The 19,165-nt window shown below is 39.2% G+C and overlaps 1 protein-coding gene across 4 annotated transcripts in view; it reads right to left on the reverse strand.

The window, feature by feature from the left end:
• Frem2 (FRAS1 related extracellular matrix 2) overlaps nucleotides 1-19,165 on the reverse strand; it is a 168,272-nt gene that overhangs the window by 3,823 nt on the left and 145,284 nt on the right. For 2 of the 4 annotated variants that reach the window (XR_011367901.1, XR_011367902.1), the window contains exons 17-24: nucleotides 17,832-18,024; nucleotides 15,967-16,071; nucleotides 14,510-14,637; nucleotides 14,255-14,389; nucleotides 12,535-12,661; nucleotides 11,572-11,759; nucleotides 10,982-11,128; nucleotides 8,234-9,829 (exon numbers count right to left, since the gene is read on the reverse strand). Coding sequence is in view for 1 of the 4 variants with exons in the window: in XM_070002916.1 (XP_069859017.1) it covers nucleotides 9,317-9,829; nucleotides 10,982-11,128; nucleotides 11,572-11,759; nucleotides 12,535-12,661; nucleotides 14,255-14,389; nucleotides 14,510-14,637; nucleotides 15,967-16,071; nucleotides 17,832-18,024 (1,536 nt within the window). In the remaining 3 variants the exon portion in view is untranslated. Of the gene's footprint in view, nucleotides 1-3,421; nucleotides 9,830-10,981; nucleotides 11,129-11,571; nucleotides 11,760-12,534; nucleotides 12,662-14,254; nucleotides 14,390-14,509; nucleotides 14,638-15,966; nucleotides 16,072-17,831; nucleotides 18,025-19,165 lie in introns of those variants that run through there. The other 2 variants (XR_011367900.1, XM_070002916.1) reach the window with 2 other exon arrangements.

Genomic DNA, 19,165 nt, shown 5'->3' on the forward strand with positions numbered 1-19,165 from the left:
CTCTTCTTGCACAAACACACACGCCATCAATGCATTTCATGAATGAATACAAAATGGGGAATATACACTAACTCTGGGTTTGCAACCTATTTTATTTCCACGAAATGATATGATTTGAAGGCAATCTACAGCTCATGTTGGATTTTTTTACTAACTCATTTTTTTTTTTTTTTTTGTGGGTCATGTGGCTTGAACTCTGGGCTTGGGTGCTGTCCCTGCACTCTTCAGCTCAAGGAGAGCACTCTACCGCTTGAGCCACAGTTCCACTTCCAGTTTTGTAGTGGTTTATTGGAGATGAGTCTCACGGACTTTCTGGCCCAGGCTATCTTTGAACTGCGATGCTCAGCTCTCAGCCTCTTGAGTAGCTAGGATTACAGGTGTGAGCCACTGGGGCCAGGCTTACTAATTCATTCTTAACCCAGTGATAATCATACTTTCTCTTTATGGACTGAGAACATTAGTTGCATTGTAACAGGACTTGACAACTTCAGTCATGGGGAGACACCTAAGATAGGTCACTACATGAGCTATAGTTGGAGACTATAAAGCTATGTCAACTAGACATGTGACTGGTGGCTTTACCTTGTAAGGACAATGGCACCAACTTAACACAGGCCAGGGCACTTCAGGCCCTGAGAGTTACCTGAAAGGATGCCCTGCATATACAAGGCATTTTGCTGGTCCTTCTTTAAAAAATTACCTTTATTCCAGATATGGACAGTGAATCCTTTTTTGGCTTCTGGGATTCACATTCAAAATGCACATAATTTTGCTGGCAACTTTCCAAATGGGGGGTAAACATTCTTTCCCTCACTGACTCATTTCAAATGTACAACCTTTTCTCCACATCACCACCGTCCAAAACTACAGGGGAAAAACACTAACAAAAACAGTGCATAGCCTGTTTCCATTCTTTGGGATTGTGATTGGAGGTCTAAGAACTGTATTAAAAATCTGTGGGCTTGTGGAAGATACAGTTTGACAACTCCTCAGGAGATTCAAATTGTCCCATTCCCCCCACTTATTTAAACTTTAGCATATATTACAATAGGTTATTTATTATATTACTAAAAGCTGACACCAGATCTTTGGAAAGTAAGTATGCATAGGGACTAAGGGCTGTAGAACAGTCAGGGAAGTTCAGAGTTTGTTTGTGATGTGGCTGCCAAAGGTGATATTCAGAGCAGTCACCTCCACCCATCTCTAGAATAAGGCTAAGGTATTTCCCCCTAAATAGAGAGAGGAACAGGCCAAAAGGAGAGGCAGTAGACAATCTCTCTTGGAGAGAGAAATATTTAGTCTACTTATAATGCAGCTGTAGAACTCGAAAACATTACATCAATCATTAGGTCAGTGCAGATAACCTGTGTCAAGTGATTTTCCATTCTGACTTAGGGTTGGCCCAGACTAGAGTATCAATGCAGGGCCTGAAGTTTCCACTTCTCCAAGACATGTTCTTGTTGCTGGACCAGGAGGTGATGCTAATGCTACTTTGGTCCATTAGGAATGCTAGGATGAAAGACACCAATAGGTGGTTTATAAAAAACCACAATTTGGGAAGTAAAGGTATATCTCAGGTGGTAGAGCACCAACCTTGAATGAAAAAGCCAAGCAGGAGCTATGATCCTCTTGACAATGAAAGAAACTTGCTAGCAGATTATGGAAGAAAAATTTACTCTAGGAACCATGATTAGTATTTCAAATAGTTAAAAATCCTTTCGACTCCATTGAATATTTGAACCTTTTCTTCTTTGCTTTATAATGAGAACCTATTAAGGAAACTGAAAAATGGAAAAAGGAAAATCAAGAAGTTTTCAATGTTTGTTGTCCCCAAACTCTTTCATTCTAGATTTCTGCTAACCATCTTTTGTCATGCTGTGCCCTGAGCCTGGTTTCAGTCAGAACTCAGTACTTCCTTTTTCTTCTTTTACCCTTTCTGACTCCACAGCTAGTTGATATGAGAGAAGAGGCAAAAATTGTTGAAATTTGATCTTTACCACTCTAGTTGCAGGTGTTCCTAAATGTTGTGGTGTCTTGTCCATTTTCTGTTGCTAGAAGACAGTATCCAAAGCTGGGTACTTTATAATGAAAAGAGGTTTAGCTCACAGTTTGTAAGACTGGAATTCCGTGATTGGATGGTGACAAACGTTATGTCTCTGGTGAGGACCTTCTGGCTACCTGCATATATAATCGTCGGAATAACATAGAAGAGTACACAAGGCAGTGGTGTGCAGAAGAGATACCAAGGGAATGTGTCATGCTTGCTTATTACAACCTACTTTGGAGAACACTAATCTATTCCTGTAAGACCTGTGACTCTTCACTGACACCAGTTTTACCTTTCAGAGATGGAGTTCCAATGACCTAAACTCATTCCAGTAGGTCCTCACTACTCAACATCACTACATTGGGGATGATGACTTTCTGGGGTGCCAACCACATCCGAGCCATATCTGGAGATGTCCTAATAGGTCTTCTATCTAATTCTATCTTCTGTCTTCTAACTCTATCCTCAAACAGATTCAAAGTGCTTACAATGCTAAGGGTGCAGGCAGAAATTGGGTTGGGATTAAGGAGCAGAGCTGGATGCACAGTGGAAGAAAAGCATCTCTTTCCTTTTTCTTCTTTCTTTTTTTCAGTGCTAATACTGGGGCTTGAACTCAGAGCCTAGAACTCTTGAGCTCTTGGCGTTTTTGTTTTGTGTTTGCTTAAGACTGGTTGGTGCTTTACCATGTAAGCCACATCTCCATTTCCAGTTTTCTGCTGAAGAGTCTCTCAGATTTGTGCACAGTGGGTAGCATTGACTGTTCATCCTCACAGCTCAGCCTTCCGTGTAGCTAGGATTATAGGCATGAGCCACCAGTGACTGGCTAGGATTTTTCTTCTACATTCCCTTCTTTTTCATTGTGCTTTTCCCTTTTTGTATAAGGTTGTATGTTCATCTCTTCTTGTTGCCAAATGATACTGGTGTCATGTTAAAAATTTGACTTCATGATAAATCAAATGATTGTTAGGTGAAGTTTGCATCAGGGTGACCCATCCATCTTGGCAGTAAAGACCCTAGCTGTCAATTCTTCCTCATCAATGAAGTTGGGAGGACTGTCTAATGATAGTAATGACTACTGACTTACTCCTTTGGTCAAAAGATATCACCCCAAGTGTGCTGTCACCAGCAAATATACATGGCCCCTGGCAGGCCTTAGTCTGGATCTTTATCTTTTACAGTGTGGGCATCTCAGGTGAACTAGTATCAGGGAGGAAATGGGAACACTGTCTCAGTCCAGAGGCCTGAATGATTTCAAAGTTCCAGTTAACTGCCATTCATTGCGTGTTGAAAGAATTCTGAGACTTCAGGTTAAATAAACATAAAGAATGTGTCATCACAAGTTGACCCTTTGAACGCATTTATGCTTTCATTTATATGGGCTTTATTTATACTAAATACATGACATACTTTGAAGAAAGACAGGTGTACTTCAGCAACACACGTGACAGAATTATTTTAGAATACATTTACAACTGAACAGCTCTAAATGATTGACATACTTATATTCCCCAGGAATAAACTTGGATATTCTGAAGTAACTTAGTGAATACATGGAATAAAAGAATGAGACCCTGTTAGATTGTGGGGAATTCCCATGGGAAAATAACAAAGGCTAATGAGTTTTGTAAGTAATTCCATTACACATAGAGATATGTCATTCGGTGACTATTAAGGTAAATTTACTAAGTATTACAGAGAAAGCCTGGGAAGCAAGCAAGCATGTGTAATTATTATAAAACACACAACCCCTTGTCTAAGGGAAAGTTTCTTTAATACACAAATGGGCTTTTAAGTCATCTTGCCAAATATTTGAATTCTTAACAGCACAGGCATTGACTTTCATATTGGTTATTTTTATAGCGATATTTTATCTTAGCCTTGATAGAAATTGTCTTATTATTTTTGCCTTGTTATTTTTAACCAATGACTACCATTTTATTTTTAAGAATAATTTTCATTAAAGGTTCTTTAATTTTGTTAGCTTTTAAAAACAAGCATTATTATTTTTTTCTCTTTTTAAGGCATAATACTGATAGTTCTTTTGTGAGAGGATGACCCAAACATTGGGGAAAAAAAGTAAAACTCTATTGTAGATGTACCTGAATTGTTTAAATGATCATGTAAAACAAGTGAAGGCATTATCCGGCTCATTGTAAAAGATCATTGTACATTTAGTAATTATAAATTGAACATTTTTCAGTGCTACTGGTCTCAGTGCAAAGTATTCACCTACTCTAAAAAATGTATGTATATATTATATATGCCCATATATATAATATATATGAATGAATGAATCTTTGGTTTTAGACCCACTGAATGAAATTCTTAAAGGGTTTTTATATCCTATATGTCAAATCTATCCTTCCACTGAGAGAAAAAAAATCAAGGCACAACGTGCTGTCATAATACTCTATATGACATTTTTGATCTTTGGGTAGCAAGTTTTTATTTCATCTCCAAATCTTTAATATTTTATAAAGAAGGGACACTGCACACATACTTGTGGACTTTTCCACATTGGATAGAAGAAAATGCTGACCACACAGTAAACATGGTAACAATTTCACAACGAAAAGGGAAACCAGTCCTGGAAGAATTAACACATCTCAGAGAAAGCAAAATTAAAATAAAGAAAAACACTGTAAAGTTGTTCTGTATAAATCAGATCACTATATGTGAGTGCATCTATTTTGAACTCTTTGGTTTCACTCTTGTATTTGTCTTCTTTCATACAATGTGGTGATAACATTGTCTTTACTATTATAGTGTTGTAATAAACTTTGGTATTTGTTTAAAAATAAAACAGAGGAGTCAGAGAGAGAGAGGCAGAAGAAGTCAAATTAGACATCATTGCCAAGATAGTTTTGGTTTGTTGAAATAAATTCATGCACAGAAAGAAACCAAATGCATTGGAAAGGAAGAAAGCAAAGTTGTTTTAAGTTCTCAAATTTAATATTCTGATTTTTTCCCAATAAAATTAAATAGAGAGGGTCATTTTGGCTGGTATGTTTTCCTTTATAGTGTTCTGCCTGAGAGAAAATTAGCTTTCTCTATGAAGTCTATGTAATCTCCTTCTAAGCAATTTCTATATAATATTTTTGCTGGTAAAAGAAAATTATGCTCTGTATTAAAGCCTTTTATCAAAATCAGAATAACTTCTTACACCTCAAAGCCTTTTTTCAAATATTTTGAGAGAATACTTTAAGGAAATACATTAACCTTTGAAATAATGTCATAAAGACTCCCATGAGAAAAGGTTTTCACAAATGACCCTTCATTATGTGAACTATTTCAGCTAGAATTATGGCTTTAGGGGCTATCTAGAAATGAGATGTCTTTTGTTTGTGTGTGTGACAGTGTGAGAGAGAGACAGACAGTATTACTATGTATAGTTTTCTTCCAAATTACAAGTTTGCATGCTCTGCAAAGTTAGACTCATTGAACATATGATTCCCATTTATCTGGTGTACAGTTAGCAAAGGCACTTATTTTCATCTTTTTCCTATGGCCCATAATGGCTAGAAAAAATAGTTTCAAAAATTATCACATGTTTATTTTCAAAATAATACAACTAGGAGAATTTCCAATTTGTAAAATATTGGCATCTTTAACAATATATTTTCTTTTTCCCATTTAAAGGACTGCTTGGTTTCCAAGTCAATATTAAATAAATCTTTCCAAAATAAAAATTTTGCCAGGTGCCAGTGGCAACACCTGCAATCCTAGCTATTCAGGAGGCTGAGAGCTGAGGATAACTATTCAAAGTGATCCCCAACAAGGAGACTCTTATCTCCAAATAACCACCAAACAGCAGAAAGTGGATCTGTGAACTAGCACATGTACATACCAAAAAAAAAATCAACTAAAGTCATTACATTCAGCTCTAATATAGCTACGTCCACATTGTTCATCCTGAAAATAGTTCTAGCATTGATGGGGATGAGGACAGGCTTCTTGTAACTTTTATACTAATGTATTTCCATTATTATGACCGAGGAGGTACCCTGGAAAAAAATGTAAACTTTAGATGACTTGATAAAGGTCTTTCACTGTTTATAGAATAGAATCCCAACATACTGAGCCTACAGCAGGCCCTTTTAACAAATGCTGGATTCTAGCAGGATTCTAGTTGGTCTAGACTTACATTATTCAACCATTGGACTTTGGTTTGAGTGGACCTTAGGAGACAGTGTTGACGCTAAAAGCGGAAGAGTTTATGTGCTACATCCCACTCCTGGAATACAGAGGGCTTGTCCTGCGTGAAGGGTAACAGAAAACACAGTGCCACCTACTGCCACACAATGTACTTTCTCAGTGTGGGCTTGGAATATTTTTTCACTCTGTCATAAGAATGACTTATATAAATGTTTTGTTTTTCGATTAAAAAAAAAAGAGTGGAATCTAATGTTGGTGCTCCAGAGAATCTTTTCAGTAGCTCACAGATATGCCTGGAAGAGAATCTTAATACAAATCTGGACATGCTATCCTGGAAAGAGCTAGATCAGACAGATCTACGACTGTACTTTTGTTTTTGTCATCTCCCAGAAGGGCTAATAAAATCTAGGTGAACACTCAATATATGTTAACTGAAGGAATAAACAAAAATGAGATGCTTACTAAAATTTACTTATTTTTATGCTTTTTTGTTTATATGGTTAAAGGGGCCACTAATGATACTGTTTATTGTTTTTTGTATTATCATGTAATATCAACTATATAGTACTATCAATAAGACCTTGATTGGGTCACAAGATACTGATGCATAGACTCTATTTTTTCAAGAGGATGAAGGGAAGAAAGAAGAGAGCAGGAGAAAGAGAAAAAGGAGAGATGAGCAAAGATTAGGAGGAGAAGAAAAGGGAGACGTAAAGGGAGAAAGAAGGGGAATGGGGGAAGGAGAGGAAGAGGGAGGAGGAAAGAAAGGAAGAAACAAAAGAAAAGGAAGGAAAGAAAGAAAGAAAAAGGAAGGAAGGAAGGAAGGAGAAAGAAAGAAAGAAAGGAAGAAAGAAAGAAAGAAAGAAAAATTTCATTTAGTTAGAGTGGAAAAATACATTTAACATGCTATTCAACTCAAAGACAGTGATTTCATTAGAAAAATATATTGTGGAGCAAAATTTGTATTTTAATGAGCCCAGCTAAAAGAAATTTGTTATAACGATATGTTACTAATTGCTTTATTTAATGACAGATACCCAAAGACTGCATGAGAATCGGGTTCAGAAGTATTTACCATATCAGGAAATGGATTGAGAATATTTGCTCTAAAGATCTTCATAAATTGAACTCCATACTAAGTAGTAAAAGTCTATGCACTATGTGAAGCTGTTTAATTCCTGTTAATTATGAGGTAGCTAAGCATTTAGCTAAGCATCTGCCAGAAGGTAAAGCAAAAGAATGGGATAGAAAATTGAGAAGATATCACTACTTATTTTGACAAATGAACTCCTGGGCTATACAGTACTTTTGATTTATGTCTTTTTGGGGAGAATCTTTGAGATGTAGGTGAAATTTAGAAATTCCCCAATAGCACACTACAGTTTACTTTCTTTCTCTTTACATGACTTTAAATGTAAAGTGAACAGCTTTCTAAAAGAAGGGAGGCAAGTATTAGACAATTTTCCCTTCTCACCTAGTACTAGTGTAGCTTACTTTTCCCAACCAACCAGTGGCTGGTATCACAGGCACCAAATAAAGAAACACAGGTAGGACTTGAGAAGAAGGTCTTCTTCCCTGAATTTCCATTGTACCAAGAGGCTAAACTTGGCCAGATTATGGCTGAAGTAGAAGAGAATACCAGGTAGCATTTGCAGGTTATTCTTTAGGCATTATTCTTTTCCTTCTAACCTTATTTTTGTCTAAAATACACTGTCTGGATTTCAGAAGACTGGCTATTAAACTACTGATTTCCTTCTCCAAAGTAGTTTCTTAAAAAACAAACAAAAACCCTACACATTTCTGCAGAAGGTAAATATCCAGAAAGAGGACTTCAGTACCTTGGTTTTGTAGAATGAACAGTAAGCAGTTACAGGTTTTTTTTGTTTTTGTTTTTTAAATGTAGAGAGGGGTTTCTCTGAACTAGACACCACAGAGTGATGCTTTCTTCTTAGATCAAAGAAGCACATTACCAATGGCACTAGGCACCTCCACATCTGTTTATGGAACAACAGTTGTAGTTAGGACACTTACCACCATCTGGACTGGGTGCCATTTAGAATTTCATCACATGTCCTATGGCCACGTGGGTTCTAGAGTTATTCTGTGTCTCTGCGACTGAGAGGGTTGACCTCATCTGTAATGTGTCAAAATGTTCTTTTAAAGTATGTGTAAAAGGCACTCTGGTTATCCATAACCACATGCATAAATACCATTTTCAGTCTTCACCAGCTGTAAAGATGTCTCTTTCATGATCCTTTATGGGTTCAAACCTGCAAACATCTAGGCTCAGTTCTTGGAGAACATTGTCTTAAGAGTGAATCTAACATCAATCCTCTTACTTCCCACAAATATTTAGCACCAAAGAGGCATATGACGACTCAGGAGCTCTAATAACACTACATATCCCAACAGAGCACTCTTGCTTTTAAAAAAAAGTTTTTGCCAGAATTAACATATTCTTTGATTTAATTTAAATTAAATAAACAAATAGAAGAAGGAGGGCCTGAAAAGAACAAAACTCAATTTAATTCCAAGTGAGGAAGTTTCCTTCTTTCTATCTTTCTTTCCACTCTCTCCTAAATAGTAGCAAAGATGAGCAAGCCCTGGTCATGTTTCTATGCTGTCTTCACTGAGTGGAAAACTTGTCATCATAAACAGTGTGTTCATCACCCTTCCAGACTACCAGTTAAAACTACTTCTACTAATAATCAGTTATACAATGAATGAACAAGTGATCATTGCACCTTCAAAGTTTACTCACACATAGCCACAATAGACTCTCAGATTTCCCAGAGAGCCCGTTAGCACCTTTGAATAGATCATCTCCACAGTGTAGAGAGCATACCCAGAACAGGAAGTGAACTCCTCACCACCCATTCATGGCTCTGTCTATGTGTGACCACATCTTGGAAGCCTTCTGGGCAAGAGGAACGATGTGGTCCAAATATGTCTTTCCATGCTTAAGAGAATTGATAGCATATAAACCCAAGTACTTTAGCACAGGCAGGTGCTCTGAGCAGCTTCATCATGGAAGTCCCCAATTCTCCACCATCTATCTGGGGGCTCATGTTTTCTGAGGCACTTAGGAAAAAGGTTGAATGCCACCTGCGGTATTCACACCTCTGAGCTGTCACCATGGTGGTTCTGTGGGGACATCATAGGCTCACTGCTGCCAGAGCCCTTGGCAGCATCCTTTGCTCTGATGCTCTTCCTCCTCCGGCACACCATGGCTGCAATGATGGAGAGGCACACGGTGAGTAATCCCACTGCAATGCCGCCCAAGGCAGTGATCAGGCTGATGTCAGAGCCAGGATTGTTGAACTCCCGGGGAAGGACGCCATCAGGAGGAACTCTCCCTTGCGGGATTTGCCTCTTGGTGCTGCGGTCCAGGGTGATATGCTGGATGTTTGTGCCTCGGTTGTTTTCAGCACCAATTTCCCAGGCCAGTGGGGGTGTGCTTCTGATCTCTCTCTTCTTCCTGCTCATTGAAGTTGCCTGGGAATCTGCATGGCGCACCAGAGAGTGGTACTGGTACTCCACACTCCTTTTGCCAATCCCTCGGAGAGTATTGTCTTTTGATCTTACTGTATAGATTGTGTGTAGGTACCATTCTCGGCCCAGAGTAACCTAGAAAACACACAACACTACTTGTTAGGAAATGTGCCAATCTTAATCATGACTAAATATAAGAGAGCCTAATGGTAGAAATCATGATAAGTGATTATTTCATCTGTAGAACTATTTACTCAATATTCTTTTTTATTTTTTCCTTTTTGATGTTATTGGGATTTGAATTCAGGATCTTGTGCTTGCTTGGTTGGTGCTCAACTGCTTGGGCCATGTCTCCAGACCTAGTTTACATTTTATTGTTATTATAAAGGTGATGTACAGAAGGGTTACAGTTATATAAGTTAGGTAAAGAGTGTATTTTACTGGGCACTGGTAGCTCATGCCTGTAATCCTAGCTACTCAGGAAGCTGAGATCTGAGGGTCACCGTTCAAAGCCAGAGCTGAAGAGCTGAGGAACAGTGCCCAGCCCCAGGCTCATGCCTGTAATCCTAGCTACTCAGGAAGCTGAGATCTGAGGATCACGGTTCAAAGCCAGCCCAGGAAGGAAAGTCTGTGAGACTCTTATCTCCAATAAATCACCAGAAAACCAGAAGTGGCTCTGTGGCTTAGGTGGCAGAGTACTAGCCTTGAGCTGAAGAGCTGAGAAACAGTGCCCAGGCCCAGAGTTCAAGCCTTGCAACTGCAAGGAAAAAAAAATCATCTTAAAAGTTTCAGAGAGGAAGTGGAGATATAGCTTGAATAGTAGAGTACCAGCCTTGAGTGAAAAAGCCAAGTGAGAATGAGTAGCCTTGAGTTTAAGCTCCAGAACTGGCATGCATGGACACGCACTCGCTCATACACACACACACACACACACACACACACACACACACACACACACACACACACACACACACACACACACACACACACACACACACACACACACACCATAGGAAAGAAGTATTAAAAAAAGAAAAGCAAATTACTCTGGTCAGACTTAAACATATTATTCTGGGCTGAACCAGAGACTTTATTCATAAAAGAGTACTAACACATTGATAAAATAACAATAGGTAGAATTTTTGGAATGCAATACCTTACTAAATTTTCTCACTCAACTATATATATTGTTACCATGATTTCCATTTGTTGATGAGCTATCTGATGCAGAAATGCTATGTGGACATGTCTATGTGGCTGTGATAAGTAAGCTTGTTTGGGACTTACTTGAAACAGCGGCGTTGAGTCAACTTTAAATCCATCCGACCCAGGCTGATTCACTAAGAGAATGGCTTCGGGATCATCTATTGCCAGTTTAGCATTAAAGAGCACATTTCCAAAACTGGTAGCTTGTGTCTCTGGCTGGGCTTTGTCCTTGAAGCAGTAAGGAAAATGATGATTGTTATACGTTAATGCCAACTTTTGCCAGGATAGAATGTTTTCCTATGCGTTTTGGACAAGGATAGATTATCATAAAGTATTGCTAAGCCAGTCGCCAGTGGCTCACGCCTGTAATCCTAGCTACTCAGAGGCTGAGATCTGAGGATCGTGGTTCAAAGCCAGCCTGGGCAGGAAAGTCCATGAGACTCTTATCTCCAATAAACCACTAGAAAACCGGAAGTGGCGCTGTGACTCAAGCGGTAGAATGCTTGCCTGGAGCTGAAGAGCACAGGGACAGCGCCCAAGCCCAGAGTTCAAGCCCCCCCCCCGCCCACCAAAAAAAAGCATTGCTATGTGGCTAAATTAAAAAAATATTATTGTTTGAAATGTCAGACAAAAAGGCTCAGCCTGTTTATTGCTTGGGTCAAAGCACTTACCACAATTTTAAATCTATAGAGGAGTGAAGGGGAATCTGCTAAGCAGCCGTATTCTTCATTTGCTGGACTGTACTTGGGCACGTAGCCATCAGCTCCCGTGCACAGGAATACTTTCTCAATGCTGCAGTAAAAGGAGTCACCTAGATTCTGGACAGGATCTACCATGACACGACCATAAATTACATCCCCTGAAACAGACATGGGAATGTTATTTCTCTTGGTTGACAGACAGTACAAACAGTTTATGACAACAAGAACGTAGACATGGTTTCCTAATCTGTTGTCAGATGTGGAAGGCCAGAGTCTGGTCCTCTCCTAGGCCTCAGGTAAGATCACCCTGCAGACTGATCACAACTGATTGATGAGCGCTACAGAGCCTCAGAAGTTCAGCCACAGAGGGAATAATCTCAAAGTCTGGTCTGTGATTTAGCATTCATAAAATCCCCTTTGTGGTTAAAGTCTAGTTTGTAGTGAGATTTAACTAGGGAGATGTAGACTAATACACTGAAAAAATAAACACCAATAAAAGTCTATAATTAATTCTATTTACTTCTGAAAGATGACTTTAATGAAGCCTTTGACATTCAATAAAACATTTCACAGTTATCATCGAACTCCTCACATGTGCCAGGTATTTTGCTACATGCTTGATATAAACATCACCAGAAAAGGCACACACAGCTTTGTGCTGGTGGCATTTATAGTCTCCTGTAGCTGCAGTTTAGTCTAACAAAATCGAAAAAAATAAAGAAAAGCAACCTCAGATTGGTTCCAAAAGTAGCTCAGATAATGGAAATAGTAAATTCCCCAGAAATCCATTCAGTAACCTATAGCCAATTCCAGTGACTTCTCAGAAGTGTGAAAGAGGTAGTTCTTGTCCCCACCCAACCGTCCTAACAAAGCAAACCATCCCAACCACAGTTGCACAGGACCAGCAGAGCTGCCTTCCTGTTCTCGTGGTACCTTCTGCAAAAGCAACATCACTCTCTTGCCCAAATCCCATGGAGCCATCTGACAACCAGAGACTCTTCTTGGAGAGCAGGTACATGTGGGTGTTCAGGCTGAATTCTGCTGCCACAGGATCACTGACCTAAAACCAAGGGTGAAAGCCCTTTATGTAATGTTAGTGGTTCTCACATGCATATGTGCACACCTGGGTGTTCATAGGCATGTGTATTCATGGAATATGGCTAAGTACAATGCTGAAGAGTACACTGAAATTTCCATGGTCAGCCAAGCCAACTACTCCTTCTGGAGAAGGTAAAAATGGTGGAGTTAAAAAAGAATTTTTTTAAGGAATGAGGAGCATTCTATTTCCATCTATTGGGTGATTATAAAGGACTGATAAATTTCATGCCCAGTAGGTCAACATTTAGTATAAGTTCTTAGACAAAAGTTGTCATCACAGCCTGGGGCATGGACCACTCTGGTGATTCTAGCTACTTAGGAGGTAGAGATATGAAAAGAAAAGTGTAAGTTTAAGGCCAATTCCAGCCCTCCCATCCCCCAAATATGGTGACACTCCCATCTTAGCTAATAAATAGAAACCAAAAACAAACAAAACTGCACATGGTGGTGTGAATCTGTCATTCCCAGCTATGTGAGGGAACATAAATAGGAGGAGCACGGTCCAGACTGGCCTGGGTCATAAACTCAAGACCCTATTAAAAATAACTGAAGCAAGTTGGGTGCTGGTGGCTCATGCCTGTAATCCTAGCTACTCAGGAGGCTGAGATCTGAGGATCATGGTTCAAAGACAGCCTGTGCAAAGAAACTCTATGAGACTCTTATCTCCAATTAACCACCAGAAAACCTGAAGTGGTGCTGTGGCTCAAGTGGTAGAGTGCTCAACTTGAGCTGAATAGCTCAGGGACAGCACCAAAGTTCAAGACAAAAACAAAAACAACTGAAGCAAAAAAGGGCTAGGGGTGTGACTCAAGTGGTAGAGTCCTTGCCTAGTAAGCACAAGGCCCTGAATTCAAAACCTTAGTATCACCAAAAAAAGTTGCTAGCATACATCTTTTAATAGTTTGTGGAAATGTAGATACTTTGAGGTAGAATGAGCTACAAGATATTCATTTTCCCTTAAGACTGAAACCAAGATGGGGAAGTACAGAGGAGCTAGGGAAATTTTTTCCCCATCTCCAAGGCAGCAAACTGCAGGAGGAGAAAAAGTGGAAATCAGATAAAGGATAAATAACTCATGTAGCTGGGCACCGGTGGTTCATGCCTGCAACCCTAGCAACTCAGGAGGCTGAGATCTGAGGAGCACGGTTCAAAGCCAGCCTGGGCAGGAAAGTCCATGAGACTCTTATCCCTAATAAACCAATAGAAAACTGGAAGTGGTGCTGTGGCTCAAGTGGTAGAGCACTAGCCTTGAGCTGAAGAGCTGAGGGACAGCGCCCAGGCCCAGAGTTCAAGCACGACTGACCAAAAATAAATGAATGAATGAATGAATAAATAAATAAATAAATAACTCATATATGAACTTGAACTATGAATTATATACCCAGAAGTTATGACAGATGGAAGATAATGTCTTCATCCTAATTGCTTCCCTTATTTCTCAGCATATGAGAATTAAACTCATCGATATGTGGAGAAAAATTACCAATCAAAGTAAACCTTGATTCCAACAAAATTGGGTTCTAAAAGTGGAGGTCACAGATGCTTTGCAGCATACCTGTTGGAATCGAATGTCAAGGTCAAAGGTGACAGGCTCTCTGGGGTTGCAGGTGACTGGCAGGTGGTACTCCTGATTGGATGGTGTGGTGCACGGCACCAGCTTCACAGTGTAGGTTCCCGAGTAGTCACGTACCTTTGGAGAAGAGAGAAGACATTTACAGATTTATATAGCCATTTCTGGATTTTCCTTTGAAAAGTCTGTGCAATCTGAAGTCAGCAGAAAAGCAAAACTGAGTAGGTCTTAGTCACTTACTGCAAAGTCAGAGACAAAGCTCCATTGCTGTACAGGCTGGTTATAGGTTGGTTCACTCCTTATGAGGCGGAGGGAAAAGGTCAGGCCTGGATGGTCAGCTGACATTATCATTGAGCTTGTGAAGGACGCTAGGAAAAAAATAAGTGTCCCAAATAACACTGTAGAGTGCTTAGGTTGGAAAAGTATGCCACAATTTAGCATTGTCAAAGCACCATATCCTGTACAACTTGCTTCTATTCTAATAAACAATGTGCAGAGTAAGCAAGGTTGTTGGTGTAAATGTCCTCAATGTGCAAGTAAAGAAACTGGGCTATGAGTGACTGTGTAGCTCGCTCTCTCAAGGTCATACAGAGAGGATGTGTGACCTTGGATTCCCACATTAGAAACTTTTCTGCCCTGTAATCCATCAATAGGTAATTGTACAGAAATACTCGAATGGCTCAGGGCTATTTTCCAGGAGTCAGCAGAGGGCAACCAGGCTGGGGAGAATGCGTTAATTGTACACCCAAGCTAAGAGCCAAACTTAAAATAGGTCACTTCCATCCTCACATCCGCACATCTGGACAAACCCAATTTCTGAATGGATTCTTAATTATAATTAGATTGCCTGTAATCGGGGCTAAACAAAGATCCAGTGTATTAGAAAGGTGGAGATGTGGAAAGGACCATAAAGACCCGGAAATTCTTGATACCAGCATCGCCAATTACCATAAAGCAAAGTGATTCTTTTTGGGTTTTGTTCCTGAGGCTCAATCTCACAAAAATACCATGAATCCTCTTTGTTGCTCTTGAATATTCTACTCCATTTTCTCCTTTGTTAGAGCTCATGCCATGAAAAAGGGAGGCGTTGGTGTGGGTAAGTGGACTGTGTTGCCTTTCCCATCTGACAGGAGTTGGCACAGAAATAAAACAGACAAAAACAATATGGTAATAGGGAAAATCAAATGAAAAGAAATTATTTCTAATGAAATGTTCTTGCTAATTCAGACCAACACACACGGGTGGGTGCTTTATTCATATTCAAACACAGTTCACCCTGGAGAGTTCAATTCCCTGGCCAATTCTTAATAAATGTAGCTGGTTAAGCCATGTGAAACTTGAGCGGTGAAGTCAAGTGCCCACTTCTGACTATGAGAAAGGATTCTCACAGTCCCAAGCAAAGAGCAGGGAACAGAGAAACACCTGAAACACAACAATGGAAACAAAGCAGAGAAAGGGACTGCTATTCCTATGTGCTCTTTCTGAGGAACGCTACTCAGTACGTACGACTTTCTTTTTTTGCACAGCGTCAATGTTTTTGGCATTTTCTCCAAAAGCCTCCATAGGATAATTCTGCAGCTCCTGAGAGGCTGAAAAGTGATTTGCAAGCCCAAGGAGGAGCTAGCTGCATGTGTGAAATTCATTTGTTGAAATCTGAGTGAATATGGAATGTTTGTTGTGTGGGGAATGAGCTTTACCTGGATGTGACAGCACAAACAAGCCATGGAACTGAGCCTCTGTCTTGAAGTTCACAGCCAGACGACCCTCTTCACCAATGCGCATACTGGTTGGATAGAGAGAACCTACAATGGGGAACAAAAGCAGGGATGGAAGAGTCTAGTGGCTTCAAAATAGATAAATCCTTCCCCAAAGTTAGTGATTTCTCCTATCTTTACCCATTCTAGACATCTTTGTCTTTCAAGAGAAATCTGAATAAGAGAGGCAGAACTTTCTTTGTTTTCTCTAAGGAGGAAAGACATCTGAAGAGAGGCAAATTAGGTAATATGAGCCATAACACTATGAAATACATAGAAGATGACAATACACTAAGTGACTTAAAAAAAAAAAACTTTTTTGTCTGCCAAAATGAATCTGAGAGACAAGACAAATAAACTTGTCAAAATGGTAGTGGATTTAGTTGGGAGCTGGTGGCTTCTTCATGTAATCCTAGCTACTTAAAGGAGATCTGAGCTCTGAGAATTAAGGATCAAAGCCAACCTGGACAGGAAAGTACAAGAGACTCCTATCTCTAATTAATCACTACAAAGCTGGAAATTCAAATGTGTCTCAAGTAGTAAAGGACCAGAAGTGAGTGAAAAAACTAAGGAACAGTGCCCAGACTCTAAATTCAAACCTTAGTACCAGCAAACACCCCCCTCAACCAACCCCCCCCACCCCGCACCACATCTGTAGCTATTTGAGCATGGAAAGGGAGTGACAATTTTATGGCTTTTAATAAAATTCAGATACTTTCCCAAGACAAAATTGGCCCCAGAGATAAAAGGACCACAGTTAGAGATACCAAGTAAGGTTCACCAATATTCATCTTTTAAGGCCAGATGTGGAATGCAAACACAAAGTAATCTAGAAGGAATCTTGAAGGTACTTCTCCCACAGCTCTAAGGTAAATTTAACCTGCTTCAGGTTGTAGATTTATATTAGAGATGCGCTGTCAACTGTGCTTTCTTTTAGGCTAGTAAAATATCATGCTGACTAGCTATAGATGAAACCAGATGGGCGAAAGGGTAATAGGAGAGTTGAACATAAAATGAGAACTTAAGCTCCAGAAATGTTACACAGTATGCACAAATAACTGTAGGGTAAGTCAGAACTTGTTCTGGACATAATTTATTCTGGATATTATAATGCGTTTCTTGTTTTGTTTTGTTTTTTTTTTTTTTTTTTTTTTTACAAGAAAAAGATATATAACTTCTTCCCTTGTAATCAATTCTTTTCCCCCCTTGCAAGTGATTCTTATTTTCAGCTGGAACTTCCTGTTTTCTAGAATCTAGGGAAATATGGTGATTGTGTTTGTAGTATATAAGGGATTTATCACCTAAGACAAGAACAAGAGTAAAATATCTACAATATATAGCAAGGGACATATTTTTAGTATGTGTGTACCTGTACTAGGGCTTGAACTTAAGGCCTAGGCATGCTTCTTTAGCTTTTTTTTTTTTGCTCAAGGTTGACACTCTACCACCTGAGCCACAGCTCCTCTTCTATCTTTTGCTAGTTAATTGGAGGTAAGAGTCTCACAGACTTTCCTTCCAGGGAAACCTCAATCCTCAGATCTCAGCCTCCTCAGTAGTTAGGATTACAGAGGTGAGTCACAGGTGCCAGGCAACAAGGAAGCTTTAACAATTCAAAAAAATGTGTTTTTTTGGCAGAATTCGAGATATTACTATGATCTCATCAAACAAGAGTTTTCTCACAACAAAAGTAAGAGTGTAATTTACTGATTTCATAGTTACATATTTTATAATATATGTTGTACAATTTTTAAAAAATCCTTGCAAGTAATGCAAATAGATGAGAAAGCTAGTTTTCTAAGTCAACTCACCCTGGAGTTCAGCTTCTGGTGGGCTGCCAATGCCATCATTCCACAAGATGGCAGTGTCGTACACAAAAGTCAAACGAAGCTCTGACTTCAAGTCAAAATGCTGCCAGCCTCCAACCCCAACTGGGGAATGGAACACGTAGGAAACATACAGAGGAACTCGAAGAGTCACATAGGACTGTACCAAGTTGAGGACCTACGACAACAAAAATGATCCCCATCAACACCATTCAGAGTTAAACCAAATGAGCCTCTTGTTGTCCAAGCTACTCAAAACCGCCTCTCACTTCACTGAAGATTTCAGATCCTCAGGAAGGCAAGAAAATGAAAACATCCTATAACCTTATTTCCTCCTCGCTTCATTTTGGATCTATTAAATTATGTTCATAACTACCTCCATCACAGAGAGGTGCACAGCAATTCTTAAGATACACATTTTCCACAGAGGATACTTACATAGTATATCTTCTAGCAGGTTAACTAAATTATATTGTATAATTGGTCTATTTAAGGTGACTAATTCAGTAGTTTTAGTATAGTCAAGAAGCCAAGATTCCACGAATACAATCAATGCAATTTTAGGATGTTTTCATCACTCCCAAAGAACCCTGTGCTCATTTGCAGTCCCTCACCATTTCCTCCTCCCCAGAGTCCCTGCCAACTTCTATCCTACTTCATATGACTATGTAATTTGCTTATCTGAACATTTCATACAAGTCCCTGTGTCTCTTTGTGTGTGTTTTAAAGGCATTTCCAGCAGGTGGCCTGCTTCCATCCATGCCTCATTCCTTTTGATTTTCATGTGTCAGAGCTGCATTTCATTTATCCACTCATTACTAGATAAACATTTGACCCATCAACTATTGGATCTTATTTTTAAAATGCTACTATGAGCTATTTTTTAATTATACAGAGAGATGAGACAAGGGGCAAAGATCTGGAACTAAATCTAGTCACTAACAACATGTAGCATTTAAAATGTTTCAGGAAAAAAGCAAAGTGTCTTGCTTTGAATTTTATACTCTTCTTCTTCTTAAGATATTTGACAGATGGTTTGGGAATAGTGGAGGATCAATGAATAGTTATTTGTCAAGCACCTACCAAATTTCAGATGCTGTAGTAGGGTCCAATAGAAGTTATTTAACATTACCATTTACTCTTGCAACTATGTTTGTGTCTATTTGTGAGTGGCTGACTTATGGGTTGCATGATGGACAGAAAGAAAAAGACATAAGAAAATTAAGTATTAAAGAAACACAGTAAATTTTCTATGGAATTCCATATGCTTCCCCAGAGCTCTGCCAAAACCTAGTTTCTCATCTTTTCTTCTCTCTCTC

The sequence above is a fragment of the Dipodomys merriami genome, unplaced genomic scaffold (genome assembly GCF_024711535.1).
Source record: "Dipodomys merriami isolate MVZ:Mamm:240054 unplaced genomic scaffold, mDipMer1.0.p SCAF_6, whole genome shotgun sequence".
Lineage (NCBI taxonomy): Eukaryota > Metazoa > Chordata > Mammalia > Rodentia > Heteromyidae > Dipodomys > Dipodomys merriami.